Source organism: Rhinolophus hipposideros (assembly GCF_964194185.1).
Source record: "Rhinolophus hipposideros genome assembly, chromosome: 16".
NCBI classification, from domain to species: Eukaryota; Metazoa; Chordata; class Mammalia; order Chiroptera; family Rhinolophidae; genus Rhinolophus; species Rhinolophus hipposideros.
The window spans coordinates 40787340-40814057 of NC_138062.1; the positions used below are offsets into that span (position 1 = coordinate 40787340).

General features: G+C 37.3%; 1 protein-coding gene across 1 annotated transcript in view; it reads right to left on the bottom strand.

The window, feature by feature from the left end:
• Positions 1 to 25349, bottom strand: part of PPP2R2A (protein phosphatase 2 regulatory subunit Balpha) — a 72881-nt gene extending 47532 nt beyond the window's left edge. The window contains exons 1-2 of the mRNA XM_081077668.1: positions 24816 to 25349; positions 22903 to 22977 (exon numbers count right to left, since the gene is read on the bottom strand). Coding sequence (XP_080933794.1) covers positions 22903 to 22977; positions 24816 to 24822 — 82 coding nt within the window. The 5' untranslated portion in view covers positions 24823 to 25349. The remainder of the gene's footprint in view (positions 1 to 22902; positions 22978 to 24815) is intronic.
• Between the last annotated feature and the right edge of the window lie 1369 nt (positions 25350 to 26718).

Genomic DNA, 26718 nt, shown 5'->3' on the forward strand with positions numbered 1-26718 from the left:
GTTCTGCCTTGTGAGGACACAGAGAGAAGACAGTTCTCTGTGAATCAAGGAGCAGGCCCCCACCAGACATAAAATCTGCCAGTGCCTTGATCCTGGACTTCCCAGAACTGTGAGAAATAAATTATTTAAGCCATTTCGTCTATGGTAGTTTGTTATGGAAGACTAAATGGTCTAAGACAAGAACATTATGCCAAATGAAATAAACCAGTTACAAAAGCACAAATACTATGAAATTCCATTTTTAAGAGGTACTTAGAGTAGTCAGATTCATAGAGATAGAAAGTAGAATGGGAGTTGCCAGGGACTGGGAAAGAAGAGAATGGCAGTTACTGTTTAATGGGTATGAAGTTTCAGTTTGGACTGGAGCTGGATGGTGGTAATGATTGCACGACGTGTATGTACTTAAAGCCACTAACTGTACACTGAAAAATAGTTAAAACAATCTCAGGTTATGTATATTTTATCACAATAAAAAATTATCTGTTATCTCCCATAACAAAAATTATTAAGTTAACTCCCATAGTCCCAAAAGTAGGGCAATTAAACCCAGGGTAAATTAATTCACTGGTTCATTTCATCAAAGATCCAAGATTCTTTTCATCTTCATCTGACAAAAACTAACTACAGGATTGGGAACTAAGGTTCTCATTGTGGGAGGAAAAAAATATACAAATATAAAATAGGAGAAGGTAAGGAAGAAATCTGTAGTATTCAATCCAAATTGGCGGATCAGTATAAACTGATACTTAAAATTCTTTATTACAGAGTATTTCAATCATATACAAAAATACGTAGAAGAGCACAGTACACAATGAATTCCTATGTACCCTTACCCAGTTTCAGAAATTACAAACTCATGGACAATCTTGTTTCATCTATAAAGCCATCTCATATTATTTTATGCACATCCCATATATCCAATTATTTCACCCATAAATATTTCAGAAGGAAAATCAATAGTACTTTCTTAATATCAAACACCCAGTATATGTTCAAATTTACAATTGTCTTATGTCCAAAAATTTTTTAATTGTTTGAATTACGATCCACTGTTTTCAGATTATAATTGACTGATATTATCTTTTAAGTCTTTTTTATCTATACGCCTTTTTCTTGCAATTTGTCTTTTGAAGAGATCATACATTTTTTGTAGTTCACCCTATATGAACTCGTGATTTAAAAACAAAACCAAACCCACATATCCTTATTTCCTACCTCTGTCTAGAAAAAAAGAACAGGACCTAGACATAATGACATTCCAGTAGTTAAAGAACACAGTACATAAAATGGCTTCTAAATACCCTTCCCTACTAATAGAACCCAAGGCTCCTTAGAAAACTATGATTCCAGGTCTGGGCAGAAAAAACACACAATGTGAATCATCTTGTGTCAGAAAAACAAGGAGTGATCAGACTGACTGGGACATGTAAAGGGGATTTGATGGGTCTCTCATTTGGCCAAATTTAGGATAATCTGAGCATCAGATGGAACCGTGGCATTAATAGACTCTTAATATATGGAATAAAAAAACCCCCAAACCTACGAATCCATAGTAATACTAAAAAGGAGAGGAAAGGGTGCGAGACTTAAAAAATCACCCTTCTGCATCCACCAATGCAGAATGCCTTAGGCAAAACCCATCAATGAATGCTTATTAACTACAAAGGGAAAAAAGGTTATTTTTTAAAGAGATCTGGCAGACAATACATGACCAAGTGATCAAACTAAGAATCACCAATAATCAGACAAATTTACATGATTTGATGCACTAGGAAGTACATATTATGTTCACTTATGTAATATGTCTTGCCAAAAATACTTAACTTGGATTGAATTCAAATAAAATAGATGGTGGAATCCAGAAAGCGATATTTTTATAAGGTAACAATCCTTGACTCTTCAAAATTAATCAAATGCTTTGACTGGATTCTGGATTGAAAAGAAAATTTTAAGGACAGTTTTTGAGCTAGTTGAGGAAGTTTAAATATGGACTGTGTAATAGAGAACATTTCTGAATTAATGCTACATGTCCTGGGTATTATAATGGTATTGTGGTTGTGTAAGAGAATATTCTTGTTCTTAAGAGATAAATGCTGAGCTATTTAAGGGTAAAGCACCATATGCTGTTTCCAACTTACTTTCAAAAGACCTGGGGGCAGGAGTGCAGGTCTGTGTATAGGAGGAGAGAGAAAGCAAACGTGGCAAAATGTTTACAAATGGCAAATACAAATAGCTACAGTTGTATTTATTATTTTTCAACTTCTTTATGAGTTTTAAATTTTTCAAAATAATTTGTAAAAGAGAGGAAGGAGGGAATGTAGCAGCTCCAGATACATTCTCATACACTGTAGCAAAAAAAAAAAAAGGAAAGAAAGAGATGGTTTCTTTCTTTTTTTTTTGTTTTTGAGATGGTTTCTTTTTAAAGGGCTGAGAAGCCTTTCACAGAACCACCCCCAGCTCCTGCCCCCAGCAGACACAACTCTTAGTATTTCATTGTCCAGATGTGGCCGTATTTCACATTTAGCTTAGTCCTTAACCAGGAATCCACCTATAATGAAAAAAATGCCAGAATGGCCTTTTCTCACCTAGCAAGTATGAAAACCAAGATCTAAAATGGCATGGTTTCCCGAAACCATCACCCAGCCTAATAATCTCCCCTATTCTAACTAGGCTACATACTCCTCATTGGAGGGGGACTCATGCCTCTTAAAAGGGAAATGTAGGTAGGCTCTTTGTGTGCCCCATCAAACAAGGTAACAACCAAACCAAAGTTGAACATTTTTCATTGTTACTATTCTGTTACTACTCTAGAACCTATCCCATTCTGCACTAACCAACATTTCTGACAATGAAAGTTAGTTATGGTGACATTTTTCTTTTTTAATTTCCTGAAGAAAATACCTAACGTTAGGTGCTGATGAAGGAAGTTTAAGAGCACTGAACTAAGGAGTCAATACTCCTGAGTAAAAGTTCTAAGAATCACCAGCTATAGCAGAGATTAACTTCCTACAGTAAGTGGCCATTTCTCCCTTTCACCTTTTTGTACTAGAACACCCTGGCACCCACTTCCCCGACCCCAGCAAAACTAAACAGTTTTAACAGGAAATAAGACTTTACATTTCTTAGGTTCTCCAAAGGCCAGTGACCAAGTTCTGAATAATGGAATGTGAGTGTAAAATTTCCATATCACATCCTTAAAAAAAAATTATATTACTTGCCCTACTCTCTGTGGTGGGGGGGGAGGGTGTTGGAAGGGGGTAACAGAGATATGACCATGCAGACAACAGTAATACACCACAGAAAGGTGAACAGCGAAACAGAAGAAACCTGTGATGCTGGATAGTCTCGGCCAAAAAAGCAGTTTATCCATTTCATACTCCTCTCTACCACTGCTGGGTTACATGACAGAGAAATAAGCTTCTAATTGTGGGCACCACTATATATTTGGATCTTTCACAGCAGCTTGGCCTATATAATAGCTTATGTGACTCTAGCTACTTCTCTGGGCCTCCTTTTATTGGTTCACAAAACTGGGCAGAATTAACTTCTTTAGTTTACCGTAGTTCCTATTTTTAAAAAAAGTACGCACATTTAGTAAAATAAAAAATTGAAATTTCAAATATTTTAAAATGGGATGGCGTGTGAAAACACCTCGCACAATTTATCTACCCACTGGACAAATAATTACAAAAAGCCCACGAAGTGCCAGATACTATTACATGGCAGAAACTATTAATGCTAAGAATAAAGAGGTAGGACAAAATAATCTCCCTCGTTATGAAATAATAGTTATTATGAAATAATAGTTCATGCCCTCGTGCATGAAATTTAAAATTTGGGAGAAAGCCTACAATAAACAAGCAAAAAAAATGAACAAGGTGATTTCAAATAATAATAAAGGTATTTGAAAAAGAAAAAAGGAGGTAACTGAGTATACTTTAGGATTGGGAGGTGAATCAGTTAGTTTACACAGATTAGTCAAGAGCATACAAAACTCTGGGTAAGGTATATTCCAGGTTAAGAAGGGCAAGTTCAAAGCCTTCAGCAAGATTACGATGTTGTATGTTCCCAACCACCAAGAAAGCCCTTGTGGCTTGAGCTCCTAGCGACCAAGGGAGAGAATGACAGAAAAGATCTGAGAGGTAGGAAGAGACAGCCTTGTATTAGGCGTACAAACACTGTATTACTAATATCAGGAGGTGAGTGCTTCTGGATGAAAAACAGAAAAACTATTAGTCCCTTAATTCTACATGTTGGTTTCAGGAACAAATGATATTCCCAAAAGAAAATTATGGTCTTAGCTGCCCTGAAATCAGTAACTCACTATAGTCTTACGTTTTACCTATAAATGTCTTTACTCTGGGACCAATGTTTTAATTAAAAGTGATTTTAAGAATAGAAACAAACTTGAATTCATTCTACCTAATAAAGCTAAAGCTTTCTCTGACATTTTAAATATGAACAAATTTCACATATGCATTCAGTCAACAAATACTTCATGAACGCCTACTACGTGTGTCATACGTACACGGCTGCAGGTGCTGAAGACAGCACAGTAAATAAAGACCCAGTCCCTGGAGCGTTTAATACTTCAGAGTACATTTCAAAGTTTAAAAATGGTAATAACAAATTTTGTAAAACCTCACTGCTTTTGGCTAACTCCTTAAAGCCTAAAATTTAGGTTTGAAAATACAAGTTAGTGTCTTTTATTTTAACTTGTCTCATTTTTTGCTGTAATTGAGGAAAAGAATTCCACCTTACAAGGCTTAACGTATTAAAAACATTATATAATTTAGAGCTAAGAAAACAATTAAATCTACTTTGATATAAAAAAATTACAAATATAAATTCTACAGATTCTCCTTTTCCATTGCAGAGAAAGTGATTACCAAGTGTTCTGAGATATAAAGGAAATGAAACGATAAACATTTTAATGATACACTTGTTAAACACAGAGATTTAAAACACACTCATTTATCTCTACTCTCTAGAACCCACTAAAATGACAATAAGTGAACAAAACCAGTTTAAGACAGTAAGAACAAAAGGCACATGCAGGGAAGCAGCAGAAGGAACATGATGACAAATGTGCTGGAAAATAGAAAGCAGATAGCAGCAGAATAAAGGAAACTGAAACCCTCTGAAGAGCACAAGGAAGGAGCTGCCAAGGAGAGGCAAACCGATTCATCCAACAGAAGGTCAGGAAAGGACCACCGTGAGGTCTGGGGCTCAAAACAGGACTACTGGATGAAACATCTACTTTAAGATGCAAAGAAGCCCCACTCTGAGGGAGAAAACTACTTTACTTTCTGAAGAAACTGAACCAGAAGACATTGGTGAAATACCAAACTGAAAACAATATTAAGTAAAAGGATGCATACTAAACTAAAATGAAACGTTCGCCTATCTTGCTGGCTCACAGAATGTCAACAGCCAGGCCTGAGTGTGACATTTCCCACGCTGACATCCCTCCAAGACAGGACACTGGAAGTTCCTTCTCACACAGAGACACTGGAAGTCCCTGGCTCATCACCTCACAGTGAAGCTCACAGCTAATTAGCTCGCATTTCCAATCTACTTTTTTAGCACCTCATTCTTAAATGCTCATAGACAACCAGGGGTCACCAGATACTGCAGTCTAATAACACAAATAAGAAAAAAGAAATTCAAAGGAAAACCAATGCCAAGATTAGAAAATTTTTTTATAAAATTAATCTTCTCAAATATACTCCATTTACAACACAGGTTGCTGAAAGAGGAATGGGGAGGGGGAGCTTTTAAAAATGTAATAATTGCAATTGTAAAAATCAATGAAAAGAATTGGAAACAAAATGGAGGAACTCTCCCAGAAAGTAGAACAAAACGTACAGATGATGGAAACTAGAAGGAAAACAGAAACAAAAATCTAGAGGATCAGAAAGTCCAAACACGTAACAGGAGTTCCAGCAAGAATAAAACAGAAAAAAAACTGAAGGAAATGACTCTACAAGTCGAAAGGGCCCAAAGAGTACTGATCCAGTTAACGAAAAAGACCCCACACCAAGGCCCGTCATCTAGAGAGGAAAAAAGAAGAGCGGACAGAATGGCATCATCAGGCTTCTCAAATGCAACACTGGACACCAGCAGACAAAAAGAAATGCTTCCCACATTCTGAGGAAAGATGGTCTCCAATATCCAGCCAAACATGGAAGTGTGAAAACAAAGACATCTTTTCCAGACAAGCAAGATCTCAAAAACTGTACTACCCATGCACTCTTATGAAATACTGGAAGCTGTGCACCAATAAAATGAGGGAGTAAACCAAGTAAGGAAAAGACATGGGATCCCAGAACAGAGATCCAACAGAGGAGAGGCAAAAGGAATCCTCACAATAGCAACATGAAAGGGGTAAGAACAAAGGAAAATCCAAGGACAACAGCTATGCTGCAACAAAACGCAGGCCAGACCGAGGGAGTATGGGAGGGATAGAGCTCAAGGCAGAAGTAAAACTGATGGAATATCTGATATACTTCAATATTCTGACAGATTTGAGGATGATCGATAGATTGACAGAAAATGAAGCAAATCACTCCAGACTGAAACAACACATGGAGAACTTGGGTGGGAGTAAAGGGAAATAATAAACTGGTAAGGATTATCTGATTCTTCTAACCATGGAGAAAATTATATTGAAAGTTGAAGAAAGAAAACAGTGAAGGTAGGTCAAACAAACAAACAAATGGAAAAACAAGGTAATTATTAACTCTCGAGAAAACAATGTTACAGCAGAAAGGATATAATCATAATTCACTATCTGACAGCAGTGACCAGTATTTATATGGACATAATGTATCTACTACTGTATTAGTTTCCTATGGCTACTGTAACAATTTACCACAGATTTGGTGGTTTAACACAAGGCAAATTTATTCTCCTACAGTTCTAGAAGCCAGAAATCCAAAATTTGTTTTATTGGTGTCAGCTAGGCTAGCTCCTTCTAGAAGCTCTATGGGAGAATCTGTTTCCTCGCCTTTTTTGGCTTCTGGAGGCCACCTGCATTCCTTGACTTGTGTGAAGACCCTTTCCTTACATCACTCCAACCTCTTGCTTCTGGTGTCACACCTCTTATCTCCCCCTTAGACCTTCTTATCTCCCCCTTTTCCTTATTAGGACCCTTGTGATTCCATTTAGGGCCTAGGAGGATAATCCACAATAATCTTCCTATCTCAAAATCCTTCATTTACTCACATCTCAAATCCCTTTGCCATATTAGGTAATATTCACTAGTTCCCAGGATTACAGGATGTAGCATTATTCAGCTTGCTACAACTGTGAACATTGGTTTAAACAATAATAAAGGTATACAAATATTGAGAAAACAGGGGAGTGGTAGGAGGGGCAGAATAAAACTGAACATCTGAAGATGTTTAAAATTGATAAGGAAACAGATGTATAAGTATAATGTTTAGAAATAGGAGAATAAATACCAGAAGAAACAGCTAAAAAGAGTTTGGGGAGGGGAGTCAAGATGAGGATAGGTAAGAGGGACAGAAAACTGTTAAATTTTAAAACTACTGACTTGTTAAACTATGTGCAATGAGCTTACAGATAAAATCAAAACCAACCTAAAGCAAAACTAAGATTAGGTAGCTGGGGAGGGAAGAGAAATCCTGATTGGAGACTGAAAAGGTACCTCAAGGCTAATGAAGCAAAGAAAATCACAAACATAAAAATTAAAAGGTTACTCATTTATACATATTAAAAATCTGTGTTAGAGGTTATAAACAATCAATTAAAAAGTTAAGATTTTATTTCCTAAATTCATCCTTTCACAGCACTGGGGGACAATCTACTAACAGGCAGATTACTAGCAAGAGAAAACCTTTTGGTAAAATCTGACCTAAACTTGGAATACAAACACAAATTTAATCCAACAACCAGGGAAGTACTCCGATGCAAGCTGCTCTTTTAACAGCTAGTACAAAGCTCCGCAGGAGGTGTTTATTCATTTACTGAACAAATGTTAACTGATGTGAGAATAGCACAATGGATCTATCCAGTCTGCCAGAAATGCTGAGTAAAAGAATTAAGATACTGCCTTACCTGTTCTCCCTTCCCCTAAAAACAGGCTATACACTGCCTGGTCACTCCGAGTGTGGACCGCAGACCACCAGAGCAGCCGCAGAGACATGGCCATCACTGAGCTAGTTAGAAATGCAAAATCATAGGCTCCACCCCAGATCTACACACAGAATAATAATCTGCATTTTAACAAGATCCCCAGGAAATTCGTAAGCTTGAGAAGTACTTGTATTGGGCTAATACAATTCTTCTTAACAAAACAAAACTGCACATATCTGAATAAGGAATCAAGGGGAGAAATAAAGGTATTCATTGGTACAATAAAATTGCCTTTCTCTTCAGACTCCTGTAGAAATGTTTACAGGCTCTACATAATATTCTTCAGCCTATTCAAGATCTGGTAAAGGATTCAGATCATCATAAAAGCAGCTGAGGAGCGGAGGAAAGAGTAATGAGAAAATATTTATAATATAAAAGAATATCGCACTTACAATGTTGCCTTAGGCAACAAACGGGAGGGGGAGGAGACATAGCAGTTTAAGGGTCAATACTTCTAAAAGGATTTTCTTCAGATCACACCTTCAGGTTCTCTCAAACTCCACTCCTACCTTCTAAGGGAAAATGAAACTAATAGCGAAGGATGCTTTGGGCTCTAGTGCATGTTCAAAGTCCCCCCTCGCTCCCCAATTACATTATTCTTGAGAGCAGATGTAGAGTATACAATCACAGGAAAAAACATAACACTGGAGGAACTTGAGAAAAATGGGAAAACGAGACCAAAAAAATTAAAAAGGAACAAGCTTGAACTTTTGCTGCCACACATTAAAATTAGTCAAATAAGTAGTCAGCATGCGAGACCCCAGCCTAATACCAATTCTGATGAAACTAAACGTCCTACTTCTCTTTGGATTCCCAAACTCCTAACCCAACCGAGCTCAAGTTGTTTTCATTAATGCAACATATACTTATTGCAAGTGCCTATAACCATCCCCAGATCTCAAAAACAAATAGTGGATCTTGATTTGTGGACTTGAAAAAGGTTTTATTCTTCTGTTAATCTGTTATTTCTGTTAATCATGCATTAAAAAACGAAATATCTGCACCAGTTAAATTTCCTGAGTGATTAGTATGTGCCAAAACTAAACTCATGTACATTTAATCCCCAATAACAGTACTATTAATTATCCTCATTTACAGGCAAGGTATCAAGTAGTTTTCAAATGTTTTTCCTTATCTTCTGCTTTCCTTAGCCTAACAAAAACAAACGAAAACCAAAAAAACCCCACTTCATTAGAAAGTCTTTCCCATCTACTTTAGCTTCCAACTCATTTCTTTGAGTTTCCATGCAACTTTCTTCAGCTATATATGACTCAAAGAAGGAAAAGGTCTATGCTATTACAAATGAATAATGAAGATGAGCATCCCCAAAGCACACAAAACATGAACAGAATCTACACACTTAAACACACTCAAACAAGTAAGTGGGAAACATTTTTCTGAATGGTAATATCGTGCCAGACATTGTCAACAAGTCAGGAAATGGGCACTCCCAATCACTGCTGGAGGAAGTGAAAGCCAACACCAGCTTTCTAAGGGAATGTGGTAATACACACTATAAGCCATTAAAAAAGATCACACCTCTGACTAGCAATTCCATCTCCAGAAATATACCCTAGAGTAATAAGATTCTCACAAGGATGTTCATCATAAATTTGTAACAGCAAAAATCAAACCTAAATGTTCAAATTACACTAGAAATCCAATTAAATATCATACAACCATTTATCTTCTTAGATGTTACTGGGGGGAAAGCACAATACAAAACGATTCATGTAATTACAGCTTTGAAAATATATATTCACAGAAGAAAAATAAATGTAAACTAAAAAGATCTATGCCAAAATTTTAACAGATATTACCTAAAAAATGCTGAGATTATATGTGATTTTATTTTTTTCATTTACTTATGGTGGTTTTGAAGTCAGAGGAACAAAGGTCCAGCCCCTGGCTTCCTCCATTTACCAACTGTGTGCCCTTAGTCAAGTTCCTTTACTTAATCCTTGATTTTTTCATCTTTAAAATGAAAATAATAGTAACACCTATCCTGAGGAGCTGGTTAAGATTAAATGAGATAATCCATGGAAAGCACTTACACTGATAAGCAGTTAGCTAAGTTTTTTGAACACTTATTTTTAAAATACATCAGACGTCTTTTGTTTATATTCAGAAAATTATTTTTTCTTTAAATAAAAATTCTTAATGTTAACGAACTATTGCAGAGCAGGAATTTAATTAAGCTGTATTCATCAATTTGAGTAGACAAATCACAACATTTTGGCATTTTAGACAATGTTAACAAAATTCCCAAAAAATTCAGTTGAGAATTAGAGCTGGTGGATATGTGAACAAAAGGACCTATACATGTTTACTGAACAGTCAAAAAGATACATTAGAAGGAAAAAAACAGACGCATCAGGTCTTTAAGATCTATCCTACTCTATAATGGCTATTACAGTCCCAACTAAATAATTATCAGAAAGACCTGGTCATCTCAGGCACTATCAGGAACAGTAATATCCAACAGGAGAAAGCTCAAGGTTGAATTTAATAAAGGGTAAGACAGATTTCAGACATCAATGAACCCAAATTGTTCTTTTTACAGACTTGGATATCTTACAAATTATAAAATTTACTTAGTTGTGTTTCGAGTCCACTAATTGGATGCACATCCCAAACCTGTACAATCTTCCCAGCAACTATCGGACTGAAAATACAGAAATCACAGACCAGTTCAAAGAAAATGGCAGCTACTTGGGCAATTCATCGCCTCACGTATACGACAAGCCTACAGGCCCGATCACGTTTCTCAGCTTTCAAACGTGAAATGATGAGCACGCTCGGGTTCAGTAAAAACATGCAAATGTGAAAAAGCTCTGCAATAAGGAGCACGGGACTGGAACCCGCGGGACTGGGTAACAGGGAGATGTATTGTCACTGTACAGAGCTTATATTGTTTCGATTTACCCTTTTGTATGTATTTAATCCTAGTTAGTAAAACATGAAAATAATGGCCATATATTTGGTTTGTAGCAAAGATGTGCAAACTAGATTTGGTTAATTAATACAGTGGAGAAAGTCAGATGGAAATGCAGTCTACGCATGAGATGGAAGTACTGAAAAATGGAAGCTTATTCTTTTGTAAATGCATGTTTTTTAATTGGCTCTAACATGTTTGAGAAGTCTACCTTACCTCTCGCCTGTTTTTTAATTTATGATTTTTTTCAAATTCAGTATATAATTCAATGATTTTTACTACATTCACAGAATTGTGGAACCATCATCCCTATCTAATTCCGTAACATTTTCACCACCACTCAAGAGAAATGCTTACCCACTGGCCGTCACTCCCCTTCCTCCTGACCCCCACCAGCCTTAGCAACCACTAATCTACTTTCTGTCTCCATTGATTTACCTGTTTTGGACATTTCAAAAAAAAATGGAATCATGTAACACGCAGTGTTTTGTGACTGGCTTCTTCACCTAGCGTAATGTTTTCAAAGTTTGCCCATGCTGCCTGTACCAGTAGTTCGTTCATTCCTTTCTATGGCTGCATAATATTCCACTGTATGGATACATCAGCTTTCCTTTATAACATCATCAGTTGACAAACATTTGCTTTGTTTCCACTTTTTGGCTATTAAGAATAATATTGCTATAAACATTCGTGTACACTCATGTATAACCCACGAACTGATGGCTTATACGGTAAATTTATGTTTCACTTTGTAAGAAAGTGCCAAACTATTAAAAGGTTTTGAAACATAGCCTACAGAGGAAAGAAAGGAAAGGCTTGTCAACTACCACATTTTACCTGGAGAAATCTCCAGTAATATTCATCAGTAAATTCAACTTACAATCATTTGAAACCACAGAAAGACATTTGCATCTCAGAAGGATTTGAGCTATATCTGATTCTTTCATTTAACCCCAGGAACAACGAAGTATTTGTACGACACCATCTCAATATCAACCAGCAGAATGTCAACTAGGAAAAGAGAAAATCATTAACTACTCACATTCTGGCATCACTTGTAAAATTTCTGCATGGTAAGATTAACTACAGATCTCCTAGTAACACGAACAGATTAATACCAAAAGCTACAAAGTTAAAGAAAATGCTTATTGCAATAAAAATTGACCTTCTTAAGAACATCTAAAGTGAAGGAACCATGTCTTCTATTTCTTTCTCCACAGTGAGGGGCACTCAACATACACTTGTTAACATGGGGATGAGTAACTGAGCCCTCACCTTATCTCCACCCTCTCCCTATGAGAAACAGAGATTTATATTTAATGAAATAGTATTTTTAAATATTGAACCACATAGAAGCAACATGGGAACCTAAAGAGCAAACTAAAGAGCAGACAAAATAGTTTTACTGACTCAGAATCTTAGGTTAACATTGTCCAACTTCTTTGAGCCTCCGTATCCTCATTTACAAAACGACAATAATGCCTGCCTCAAAGGCTACTGTAAAAAACGCAACCTTGATCACTCCTTATCTACAATTTCATTACAAAGAAATGTGATGCAGTTATCAAATTTTCCCATTATGCTGAAGACTGCTTCACTAAAACATACCTGAAACAACGTACTGCTTGTCTTTATTGTTAACATAGTTTTACAGTAAGGAAAAGTGATTTATAAAATCTATGGGATTTTCTATTTTTAAATCAGAAACTGCAAAACAAATGAGGTGAAACTTTGATCAAAAATTTGGATTTTGCCTTATCCTATCCTGAAATAGTCTATAAAATAAAGTAATCCAGTTCTAGTTTTCAAATTATTACCCTAGGATAATAGATGTGTCTCTTCGCAGTACCAATCCGTACTCTCTCGCCTCCTCCACTGTGATACTTCCAGGTTCCACATTGGATGTGGTCTTTCCGTCCACCTCCAATCACCGATAGGAAGTACAATGTTCCTTCCCACAGAGCCCCAGCTATATATAAAAACACCAGGAGTGCACAATAGCTAAGAGGTGGAAGCAACCCAAATGTCCACCAACAGATGAATGGATAGATAAAATGCAGTATATACATAATATTATTCAATCTTAAAAAGGAAGTTCTGTCACATGCTGCAACAGGGATGAACCTTGAGGACAGGAAATCCAGTCACAAAAAGACAAATACTGTAAGATTCCACTTGCACGCGGTATCTAAATTAGTCAAATTCAGAGAAAAAGAAAGCAGGAGCTGAGGGGAGGGTAGAATGGGGAATTGTTTAATGGGCTCAGTTTCAGTTTTACAAGATGAGAAAGTTCTACTAGAGATGTTTTACAATAGTGTGAATAGTTAACACTATTGAGCCGTACATTTAAAAATGGTTAAGATGGTAAATTTTATATCAAGGTTTTTTTTACAATAAAAGTGCATTAAAATATTAGGGAGCTAAAAATTCTTCACTTGAAGAACTGGTTCTGCTGCTAGAAAAAAATAAATCTCTTTTTATGTCAAGGAAAAAAACAACCTACGTACAATCTCATCTCTACAACCAATTTCTATAATAACCATTTTCGCATGTTGCAGCCCTAAATAGGAATTTGACAAGAATCATTTATTGCCTACAACAGGCTGTTTGTCTTGACATAGAGCCTTCCCAATCTATAAGCCAACAGAAAATATTAAAAATTCCTCTTATGCTATTTTAGAAACATGTCTACTCCAAGCCCATAAAACTTACCTCATGGTAAGCTGGAAAAAAGAGAGATACGGGGTTAATAGAACTACAAAGGTTCCACTTCTACTTTCACGAAGAGTAGACTTGAAACTGTACAATGGCAGTTCCAAGTCTTTAGGAAAATTTTTAAAATTTCCCACCAATCCACCACTTTATCTACTTTGGTTTCTCTCTTAATACAGACAACTGAAGAATTTAGAGTCCTTCCAAATGAAATATAAAACAAGCAATTGGTTCAAAATCAAATATATTCCAATATTTTTACCTATGGTTAAAGTGATAGCTTTTAATTTTAAAAAAAATTAAAGGAATACACTAAAGCTGTCAAGTCTAACATCTTAGAGAAGATTCATCCCTCTGTATTACATCAGGAACAATAAGTACTAAGAGCATTCCTAAGAGAGAATGCCTTCTTAATAGGCTAAAAATTATCACTTCCATGTAAAATATCCTTGACTCCTCCAAATTTCAGTAAGCGTATCACCATAGGCAAAACTTGAGATTAAAGCAGAGATTCCTACACAGGGTCACTGGTCCATGAACCCCCGGAACTGGATAACAGAGATCACTCAAAAAGTTCCAAAGAGAAAAAACATCATTTGACATTTGAACATTCAAGGAAGTCAACAAACAGAAACTAAAATTACAAAATATATAACCCTTGGTATAGTGGCATATAGAAGCACTCAATAATGATTTGCCAAAGTTTCCACATATGCCATGGGCAAAGATCTAGATGACAGCTTAATCAACTACTGTTAATACTAACTAAAAAATTCATATTAATAAAAAATTAGCTTTCTTTTTAAATGAAAAATCCAATGTTTAAACATGGATGGAAAATTGGTACAGCTAGTTTTAAATGCCCCACATACTTTGACAGTGTTTTTTTAAAGGGTAGAAAAACAGCCACGAAAATACTGAAAATGCTAAGCAATGTAGTTGATACTGCATTCATAGGATGGAAAATTCAGCAACTATTTTTAAGTAGAATTTAAAGAAAAATACTGTTCCTTCTCCTTTCCCTCTCTTTAAATAAAAGAGTTGGGAAATAAAAAGTTACCATGCCAATTTTATGCCTTTCTTTCAGGAAAAACATGAAAATTGTACATGTTGGGCTCAAAATAAAATACACTGTCAAGGGCATCAACTAATTTCTAATGACTACGCAGCCAACCCAGAAATGCCACTAGACTAGGCTCTGAGGATGTCAGTAATCCTACATTAAAGTATTAATGATAGCTGGACCTGAGCAGAGTGGGAAATGCCATAAAAAACTTTTAGAGGCAAAGGATTTTGGCAAATACATACTGGTATTTAATCTAAGGAACAGCTAAGTTTAAAAATACATATTTTAAAGTCGTAAAGGTATCCTTTCTTCATCAAGATCATCAGATGAAAAAGTTGAAGGCAGATCATAATTTGATATCTAAAGAACAAAAAGGAAATAGGCTAAAGTCATAGGAAAGCTTTAAGACACTCATGCACAAAAGCAGCACGCTATTCTGATCCCTTATCTTGTGGTTCATGAGACTCTCTTAATGCATTAGGACAATGAAATCTATTAACAGGCCAAAGTGACGGTTGTCGGATATTTCTGGATAGGATTTCCCTTACAAGGACCTCAAAAACCTTTCAATTTTAAAGTATTTATTCATTTAAAAATAATAAGAATAAGCTTTATTAACAAAAATTTATGAAAATAACTATTGCCCCTCCCAAAAAAATTAGTGAAAAGAATGGCATTGTTTCACATTGCTGCAAGTCTGTCTAATGTCTGATTTAACAGAAGACGCCTAGATTCTCTTAGGTTCTGCATTCAACTACCCTAGTTGTGTTGGTTAAATATATGAAGAAAATTCAGCCTCACTCGGGGATATAGTTGGAAAGACAGGAGTATTTTAATAAGCTTTGCAGACAGTTATGAGTATCTCTGACACTACACAAAAAGTTGGCAAGTGGTAGTTTCTTCAAGGTTTGTGGAATCTGAAACCCTATCGGTTATCTGTTACATTAAAATCCAATGTTCTATCTTGCACTTTTACTTATGCATGATTCTTAACATCACAAGCACTGGTCATTTGTAAAATACTGTTATGCAGATCTTCCAAATGCTGACACATTTCATTACACAGCTAGCAAAAACCGGTCACTAATAAGCTAATATTACTATTGATCTGGTATGAAAAATCTTTTTTTAAGTATTGGAAAGTTATCAAGTTCAGGACGGCAGATATGCATTTTCCAAAATTCTAATTTTTGCTTGAAAGCTCAAAATTTATCATGGGCAACAAATATTATCCATTGAGGCAACAGATTCACTGTTCATTTGAGAATGACTGCCAAACATCCAAGTCTGAATAACCATAGTTTCTCAGTAGTTCTATTAGGTTGGTGCAAAAGTAACTGCAGTTTAGAAGGTTAAAAACAATCGCAAAAACCACAATTACTTTTGCACCAATCTAACAGTAAAAATGCTCCCTGAAAAGAGCAGCTAGTTCAGCCTGAAACAAATCATTACACTAACGTTTTTCCTCCAGACAATCACTGTACTCTGGTCTGTAGCAGAAGTGCTTTAGGAGTACTTCTCATTTTGTCACACAGAAAGACATGTACCCAAATGTCAAGATTTAACAAAACTAGTATTAATTTTATGAAGTCCTGCTTCATGAAGAACATCCTTAAGCAAAGTGGGCCTTTTTTCACTGCTGGTACATGGTGATGGAAGACGACCATGACTACTTCCTGGGACTGCCTGGTGCCAAGGCCGTGACTCATGTTAAGGCGCCAGATGTACCCACTTTGCTTTGGTACCACTGGGGCAATTCGTCTTAGTGTTATTGTGAAAATAGGTTCAACTTCATAAGCCTTTTGAAAGAGTTGAAGGGTCGTCCACACTACACTTTGAAATGCAATAAATGATGGCTGTTTTAATAATGGTTATGGACCCTCTCTGACCAGAAAAATGCAAGTGTACAAGCACACACAATACAACTTTACAAACAACTCCAGAACGTTCACAAAACCCTCACAGCCCATTTATAATATATTCTAACTTAAGAATTTCATTATCAGAAAATTCAGTAAGTCTCCAAATTGTATTTAATTACTTCAAAACAGTAATCTACTAGGCATTACAAATAAACTGTTATAAACAAGTCACATCCCAAGAACTTTAAACACCTTCACATGAACTAAAAGAAGTAGCTCAAGTTTTGAAAAAAAAAAAAAAAAGAATTAAAGATCTAAGAAAGTAAAAGGGAAAGCAAAAGATCTGAAGTAAGAATCCAGGTTCCACCACCTGCTCAAGGGTCAAGTTCATAAATTAACCTTCCCAGCCTAGTTTCTCATCTGTAACGTAGAAAAACAACAGTGTCCACGTATTTCATGGAGTTTTTTGAAGATTAATTAATATATACAAAACACCTAAAACAATACCTGGCACATAGTAAGTACTCAATAAATGTTGGCTGCTGTGATTATTGAAGATGGCCATGCCATCTCTTCCTTATATACTGACTATATAGTGTAATAATTAAATTCAATTATCTATAAGAAGTCTAATTTATATATTACAAGGCTGTTACTTGTCTTTCCTTCTACTAAGAAAGCAACTTGAATACCCTTGATTACTCAATTATAATTTCCATTACCACCTAAGAGAAGGGAAAAGAGATTACAGTTGAGAATATTAGTCAAAACATCTATTTCCTACCTTTCAATTTTCCTATTTAATAGCATAAGAAACTTAAAACATAGTTTACCTTCCTGCAACTTTCTTCCTGCAACTAAACTAGGCAATATATGTGTACAAATACGTAATACATGGGAATCTTTTTACTAATAAAATTATTTGCTTCAAACAACCTCTCATCATTCTGTTTATTCCACAATTTTCAAGGATTTTATGATTTAGTTCACTAAAAGATAGTATTAAGAAATACCTGAGCCGGCCCGGTGGCTCAGGTGGTTGGAGCTCCATGCTCCTAACTCCGAAGGCTGCCGGTTCGATTCTCACATGGGCCAGTGGGCTCTCAACCACAAGGTTGCCAATTCAATTCCTCGAGTCTCACCAGGGATGGGAGGCTCTGCCCCCTGCAACTAAGATTGAACACGGCACCTTGAGCTGAGCTACCGTCGAGCTCCCAGATGGCTCAGTTGCCAGTTTGACTCCCGCAAAGGATGGTGGGCTGCGCCCCCTGCAACTAGCAACGGCAACTGGACCTGGAGCTGAGCTGCAGCCTCCACAACTAAGACTGAAAGGACAACAACTTGAAGCTAAATGGCACCCTCCACAACTAAAATTGAAAGGACAACAACTTGACTTGGAAAAAAAAGTCCTGTTCCCCTTCCCCAATAAAATCTTTAAAAAAAAAAAAAGAAAAGAAAAAGAAATACCTAAGTTTAATTTTGGATTTTTGTTTATTTTAATAACCTGAGACAAAATGTCAACTAATACTCTTCCAATTACCTCTTATAATTTTTTTATCAATAAGAAAAAAATTGATATGTTAAATAAAAACGAGGATACTGCCTAATACCAGATAATCATAGTCATTCATGATATTTAATGGGCAAACTTTCACTACGTAAGTGATTGTACTGCCTAAGTACTAGACTTTCATCAGTAGTAATGCTAGTGTTAACGGAAAGGAGCAATTTCACATGGGATACAAGGTAAAAATGTTAAATAAGACCTTTGTTATGGGTCATTAGGTTTTGGAATATAGCTAATGTGCTAATATTTGAAATCTGCAAACACGATTCTTCCATTTTTTCTACTAATTGACCCTCGTGCCTAAATCTAACATGCATACTACTCTAAGAAACACAGAACACAAATGATCTTAAATTGTTTGTATTGTAGCATTACATATGGATTTAAAAGCATTAGATATGTGATACCCCAAAGATTATGTTTCTCAAAGTTTTATTTATTCCCTTATTTGGGGAGTATTTAGATTCTACCATTAAAAGTTTTTTCCCCAAGTACCAGTCCACAAGTCTAAATCCTACCAAAAATAAACAGGAAGTGAAGTGTTGAAAAGCTGTAATGCATTTAGATCCAAGTTTCATAAAAACAGCCTTCATGTAATAAAATCATAATCCAAAATAATTTCCTATGAAAGTTTAAGATTATCAAATATAAAGATAAGGAAAATTATACTTACATTAAAATAATGAAAATCATAAAAAATTACTTAACATTAAATGAAAAGTCTTACCTTTGAGTAACAGTGAAGACTTATTTTTTAACTAAGGCTCCCAGAGTGTCCAACATCTCAAACAGTTTAATTTAATATAGAAATAATGTTGGGCTGTTTCTTTCTAAAATATCTTTAAGAATTAACAAGATTAGAACAATAGAAACCACCCAATCCAATCCTGTCATCTTAAGGCTAAACATACTGGAACCCAGAGGAGTACTTAGCCAAAGTGATTATACATGAGTTTGTCATTAGGATAAAAACTCAAGGTCTCCTCATTTTTTTCTATTACACAGCTGTAATCTCATTAATCCAGTTATAAAGCTTGTCAAGTAAATAAATTCATGATTGCCAGAAGTATATCTCCATCAGCCTTTCTTTGGCCTGTTCTCTTTCCCATTCATAACATTGTAATAGTAACATTTACATTCCTTTATTCAACAAATACTGAATGCCTACTGTGTGCCAGGCATTGTTCTAACACAGCATTTTATACAGAATGTTGGCATAGAGCTTCCAGTATCACAGTAGAGGTTTGGGATACTAAATATAGATACAAAGTGCTATGAAGGAATATTTTTAAAATATTTCCCCAAAATGGGAGATAAGTAAAAGGGTTACAAGCATGAGTTCAAGGATAAATAGGACTCTGATAAGAAAAGATCTGTGGGAGGAGTGTCAGGCATTCCAAGGTGGGAACAGCAAAACATAAAAACCCAAGAGTACGAGTGTGCAGGACTTGTTTGAAGAAGAACAATATCCATTTAGCTGGATCTTAAGCCATACTAGTAAATAAACATAAAGAAGTAGGGGCCATAGTGGGGAAAGGTCTCATATTCTAGGCTGAGATAGATGAAAGCAATTCATAATCGTGTGGATACAGTGACCACTGAAGATTTACGAGAAAAATAGCACTGGGACTGCATTTAAGGTTAACTTAGAAGAAAATATAAGACAAGAAGCAGGGAACCATTTTGGAAGTTACTGCAATCCTGATGAGAGATACTGAGAACCTGAACTAAGGTAAAAGTGGATATGTGGAAAGATTAAAACACTACAGAAATAAAAATGGCATGCCATGACAGCCAACTACATGTAGGAGGGGAAAGACAATTTGAAGCCTTTAATGGGAAAGGACTTGGGATGTATCATTTACAGAAAACAGACAAGCTAAGCTAAAGGTTGAGCTAGATGCCACCTGCTTAGAGTTAGTCTAAACCAAGGGGGAAAACTATTAATCTTATTTTATTTCAGAAAAGCAAATTTTCCCTTAGTAAAATAAAGATGATAGACTCTGATAGGCAAAGTATAATATGCAAAAATACCCAAATCAAACCAGTGTAAGTTGAAAATTGGGTGCTTTTCATACTCAATACATTTGTATAAACATAGGTACTATAAGTCATATTTTTATTAAAATATACATACCACGCTTCAGCATGTTAAGATGCTAAAAATGCACTGTATGTTAAAAATATTTATCAACTTCAAAAGAAAACTAATGAAATCAGCAGCAAATGCAGCTACTAAATATTAGCAGAAGAGAACTACCAATTGATCCATGATACGTGTCACAGTCATTTGGGTTCAGTTCGGTAAATTTGGAATCATCAATGTCTTCTGATGAAATCAAATCCAGGTACCTAATTTGGGAGCTCATCTGCACCATGGTTTCACTGAAATGACTATTCTCAGGACTGAATGGTTGACTCAATGAAAAAGGAGCAACCTACCAACTTAGCTTCTGGAACGTGCAACTTTTTAGTCCAACTTTCAAAGGCAGGACTGAAGGGGACCAAAGTTTTGCCACTCCAAAATCCGCCTTTCGGGATATTGACTTTGGGTTGGTTGTTAGAAAACACTCAGAGAGAACCTTTGATCCTCTCCCTCTTGACTTGCCTAAGGGAAGTCAGCTTCCAGGAAGGGAGCAAGCATCACCTTCACATCCTAATATTAACATAAACTAAATGCAGCAGACAGAGAAATCTAGCAAAGCCTGTTTGTTGAACTTGACTGTATACCATTGCTTCTGAGAGGCTCAGCAAGAATTGTTTACCACATGTTCACTCTCTCTCATCTACCTGTAAATTACCTACTTTCTCTTTGAAATCCCAGACCCCGTCTTCTTTGTCCAAAATGGCATGCAAATCTCAACTGCCCAATGCATCTCATTTTCTTATGGCACCCCCTCATAAACATCTGTAATAAATTTTGGACATTTTCTCCCATTAAAACAAAACAAAACAAAACAATAAAAACACCCATGTGGTCTTTCCGCCGACTGTTTAACAAGTAAACTATGAACTCCTTCAAAGCACCGTTTATGTTCTAGACACCTCACAGCCTGTGCTCAAAGTTTAGGAGGCCCCCAACAGATCTCTGATAAAAAGGAGTAAATGGAAATCAACCAACGAATGTTTTTCAAGTATATAGCACTTTCATAACGTGGTATTACACGACAGCAGAGCTAAGGATCCAATATTTGAGCGCCTACTATTCAATAGGTAAAGGAGTCAGAAAGTGAACAACGTATGACTCCTCCCTTGAACTTAGGATTTATTTCTCTAAACAAATCAAACACCATAGTCTTCACCAGAAAACCTTGATTTGCTATTTCTGTGACCATCACTGAGTCTCTTAACTTCTTTCAAGCTTCCAGTTTCTCATCTGAAAAAACAGATGAGGATTCAAAAGAAAAGAAACATGAGTGCTCTGTAAAGTATGATGCATGCCAGTTGGCTGGCTCCCTGCAGGACTCACGAAAGTCCGATCAGACATTTCATTAAAAATGACACTGACACAAGCAAATTCAAGCATTTGACTGGCTTATTAACACAAGGCCATCATCCCATCATCACCTGGACAAATTCTCAAAAAAAAAACACCAAACAAACAAAAAAAACACAAAACCTACTTACAAGGTCAGAAATAGGGCCTTAATATGAAGATAATACAATTTAGAGAAAGATGATTTATCAACTTGCACACTAGACAATTTTAAAAGATTAAAAGGACATGTTTTGATTTATCTGAGTTTTGCTGGAAAATTCCTACTGTAATTCAAGACACAGAATACTGAAGTTCAAACCTTAAGTAATATTTCTGAATGATGAAATAGTGCAACTACTTTTTGGGAAATAATACCTCTTCCATCTAAGACCATTTCAGATGAGTGCAAAACCCTAAAGTTTCAAAACTTTAAACTTCTAAAATACACTAATAAACAATTTTGGGGGAAAATTAAGAATTAAGTATTTCAACTGATCGAATCCAGCTTCTAAATGCACAAGAATAAGCAAGCCCCTCAGAAGACGTGCAATATATCCACAGTACTGTTTTCTTACCCACGTAAATTAATCCTTACAAGACGATAAAATGCATCACTTGAACCAGCATTTCTTCACAGAATATGCCAATCAACACCACAATCTCAAAATAGCAAGTTCAAAAAAAACTAAAAATCTTCCTTCAAAAATAAAAGATGCTGTCAAGATGCTTCTGAGCTCAATGCTGATGCACCTATTTCAGCTTAATTATCTAAAATTATACGCAAACGTCAAAATGCATCACCATTTATTTGTGAGTGAAATTTATATAGCAAGGAAACCTTTATCATACAGACCTCAGACTTTTCTTTTCATGGGTTTTATATTTATAATCTACTGTTCCTTTCATTTAATTCAGGAAAAAAAAATAATAAAATGAGGCATAAAGAATGAAGAATTTAAGACTATTTTCCAGAAAGGTTAACTTTTAAAATTGTTCTTCCGTTGCTTGGACAATACAAAATGTTCTTAAACTATTAACAGACTCATCTGCGAGGAAAATTTTCAGTAATCAAGATTTTGAACATTCTATACTCAAATTTTGCATTATTAAATGCTTTCTTACCTTCTGCTACATCATCATCTACTGCTCCTTTCACCTGAGAAAAACACCACTGAATATCATTCCCTCCTCCAGCTCCTAGAAAAAAGAAAACATACCAATTAAAACTGAGCTCTGTTCATGTTTACTCCGGTCAACACTGAGATGATATCCATAGTTGGCATGATACTAATAGCCTCATACTGCCCACATACATCACCACCACCCCAGAGCACTAATTTGGAAAAAGGCTAGTCCCCAATAGTTGGTATTGCTTTAGAAAAAAAGAGATTTGGGATATAAAATATTTAAAGGCCATGTACTGGCATTAACACTATACATGCGTTTAAAACATCCTTTTCCCTCAAATACAGTAAAAGCCTTACATTCAAGCACGACCTACCAGGAAAAAGCAAATACCAAAAGTTAGAGAGTTTTCCTTTAAAGAGTGTTTTCCTTTAAAAAGCCTGCAGAAAAGTCAATAAGGTTCAACTACCATAAAACATGGCACGAGGAGAAAACTTCAGGAACATTACTGCCTGCCTGAGGAGCAATGATTCATAGGAACCCTATCACCAAAGCGCACATACAGCAAACACAACACTCACCACCCATTTCTTGCATTTCATTCCCAGCAAATCACTAGCTCCAGAGAGGAAAAGCAGAAACAAATACTGGTGGAGAGACTGTCAAAAGGAAGCTTGTTTTGCCTCCCTTCACCTTATCCGTCAGATTCCAGAGGACCTTGCAGAGAATTAATTTTGCTAATTTGTCCTCTTGTGTGAAACAATATTAATTTCACTTAATTATTCAACAAGGCCAAAGAGCAAAACTTGTTTATAGCAAACCACAAGTCAACCCAACATGTTAACTTTTCAAAGATTTAATCATCTATCTAAATATTGAAAGAAGCCCGGAAAATTGGTTTAGTCGCTGAATGTTTCTATTTCACTTCTAAGCACTTGAGGAGGAAATGTCCTGAATCAATGGATAAAGAAACTGAATCCAGACCTAGAATTGATTCTACTACATGAAGGATACTCAGCAACAGCAAAATGTACAAAAGTAATCCTCAAAGCAATTATCTTGCTCTTCCTCCACTTCCGTTCCTTGCTAAATATTCCAACCTGGTTTTCTCTACGTATCCCCTCTCCATCCCAAGCTTTTCCCTAAATCTCTCTCCCCATGGCTATTTATATCACTGAACTCAACTATTTTAACGAACTCGACTGAATGCCTTTTGGGAAAAGGACATCTGCACAAAAGCTAACATGCACAACGGAAAGTTGAAATCACATTTTTCATGCAACTTGCTGTATTCAAGACCTTGTACTCTTTGGACGTAAAGGGTAAGCAACGAAAGGGAGACGGTTTGAGACAAAACGAATCAGGTTTATAGTCTCAAAAATACACGTACCCACAGTGGGGGGAAAAAAAATACACATAGGTACCGATTGCATTTTAAACTTGTAAAGCACTCTTGCTTCTCAGTGCAAAATATATTTGTATAAACACTCAAGGAGGCTTGCAGCAGGGGAAAAAAATAGTAATTAAATGAAGGAAGATCCGCCAAAAAGCCCGGGGCGGGGGAAGTGGGGGGAGCAGAGGTTACACCAGGCTCCCCAGCTGCGGGGACAAATCTGCACTCGCCCCCACCCCGCCCCACCCACGCCTTCACCCCCCGGCTCGCCGGCACACACCCCACCCCCATCCATGCCAAGGTTCCAGCCCTCATTTGAAAAGCCCTTTCGGTATCACAGCGACCACTCGCCTCACCGGAACCCTCCCCACCCGCACCCACCCCACCCGACCAATTCCCCGAAATCCAAGGGGCGCCCCGTGGCTCTATGCGAGGCAGAGGCGGTCGCTAGGGGGTGATGGAGGGAGGAGGAAGGAAGCGGTGCCTTGTCAGTGGCCGAGGGTGATTTCTCCTTTACCTGCCATGTTGCGCTGCAAATGGTGACCCTGCTGGGTTCCTCGGGGTCTCTGCTTCCTGAACTCACCCCCCTCACCTGGGGATGGGGGGGTAGAGAGGGCGGATGGCGGCGGATGGCACCTGTGGGGGGAGGGGGCGGGGGTCGGGGAAGAAGGAAGGAGGGGCGGGCAGACCAGCCAGCAGGATGGTGGATTTCACTCTTGTGCTTCCCCGCTCTTGCTCTTTCTTTAGCAGCGGCGGCGGCAGCTACGACAGCGACGGCGGCGGCGGCGGCAGGGGCTCCACTTTCAAAATGGCGCCGGCTGGCCTGGCCGGTGACGTCATCGGGGGCGGAGCCGCCGGGCTGGGCCAGAAGGGCGGGGCGGGGCAAGAGCTGGGACGGAGAGCCGAGGGGAAGGGGCGGGGGAGCTGCCGGGCAGGCTTCTGGCTCCGCCCCTTCCTCCCCCTCCCGGCTGCTGGGTCCTAGGTGGCTAGCCCGTGCCGCGCCCGGGAACGCACGCTGCTGATCTGGTCCCTGTACCGGCTCTCCCCGTCTAAGCCGCGGCCCTGCTGCACATCACGCTGTCCCAAGCCTTCGTGACAGTGTCCTTACCCTGGGACGCGCTCAGCTGTGCAGTTCAAGTGCTCACTGAGGGAGTCGTGCAGACCTGTGTCTTTTTAGAGAATACCAGTATTGCTACTTACAATAGTGACCCTGTGGGTTAGCCTTAGGCCACTGAAGAAAAGGGACAGTGGTGCAAACTCGCTGCTTAGCCAAGGTGAAAGGTCACAGAACTTAAAAGGACGTAGCTGGAATGGTTCCATCTGGGTGACCCGGGAACCGAGGCGAGAGTCCTTGACGACTGAAAGCAGTTAAGAGTGGTTACTGAACAGAACACTGAGTTTGCTAGTAGCAGAATATGGCTGGAAAACTGGCCCAGTTCTGTCCAGCTGAAAGTGTAGAAACGGTGTTTAAGAGCTGGGCTCTGAAACCTGGCTGCCAAATGCTGAGTCCACACATGAGCTAATGGTAACAATTCTACCTTCTAGGGTTGTTTCGAAGATTAAATGACTTAATGTGAGTGCATGATAACTGTTAGCTGTGGTTATCATTAAATTGGTATTGAAAGCATCTTCAATAGATTGAAGAGGTATAAGGAAAAAAATAAACAGAAAACACTAGTTGTCAGTCAAGAGGGCATGTGCACTTCATTGAAAGGTGAATTAATGATGCAGTCACAGTATACTACTGTACACTCTACATGTCACTTAATCTCCACAATAATCCCATGAGATAGATATCCAAATTTTCGGCATAAAAAACACTGCAAAGGATTTAGAATTTGACCTTAAGGCTGAAAAGAGTGATAAGGCATTTGGAGACCAAGGGGAAGTTTACAATATTTACCTCCTGTCCATCATTTCCACTTTCTACCTTAGTCTTGCTCTCCAGAAGAGTTCAATTACAACACAAGATACAGAATTCTTCCACATGGAACAACTGCACCACTGTGTTATTACTCCTCCATTTCTACATTAATATTTCTCACTTTGCCAATAAACAAATCTAAACTAAATATCCACCCTGTATCTGCCATCTTTCAGCTACCTGTACAAACAGGTACAACACTTCACTTCTCTATTTGCTGTATTTACTTCTATTTTGGTTGATTCCATAAATTTATTTCTCTGCATGTGCCTTTACTATTCATTTTCCTTTTCACTAGTGATGGCTCTCCACCTTAACCAGAACTCAGAGGGAGGGAGGGAGGGAAGGAAGGAGGGAGGGAGAGCAAGAGGGAGGGAGGAAGAGAGAGAGAGAGAGAGAGACAACACAGATCGTTCAGCTGAAAACTGGCATCCCTATATGCAAATCATTTTTCTTTTTTATGCTTCAATTTTGCCACGTGTAAGATTTGAATCTT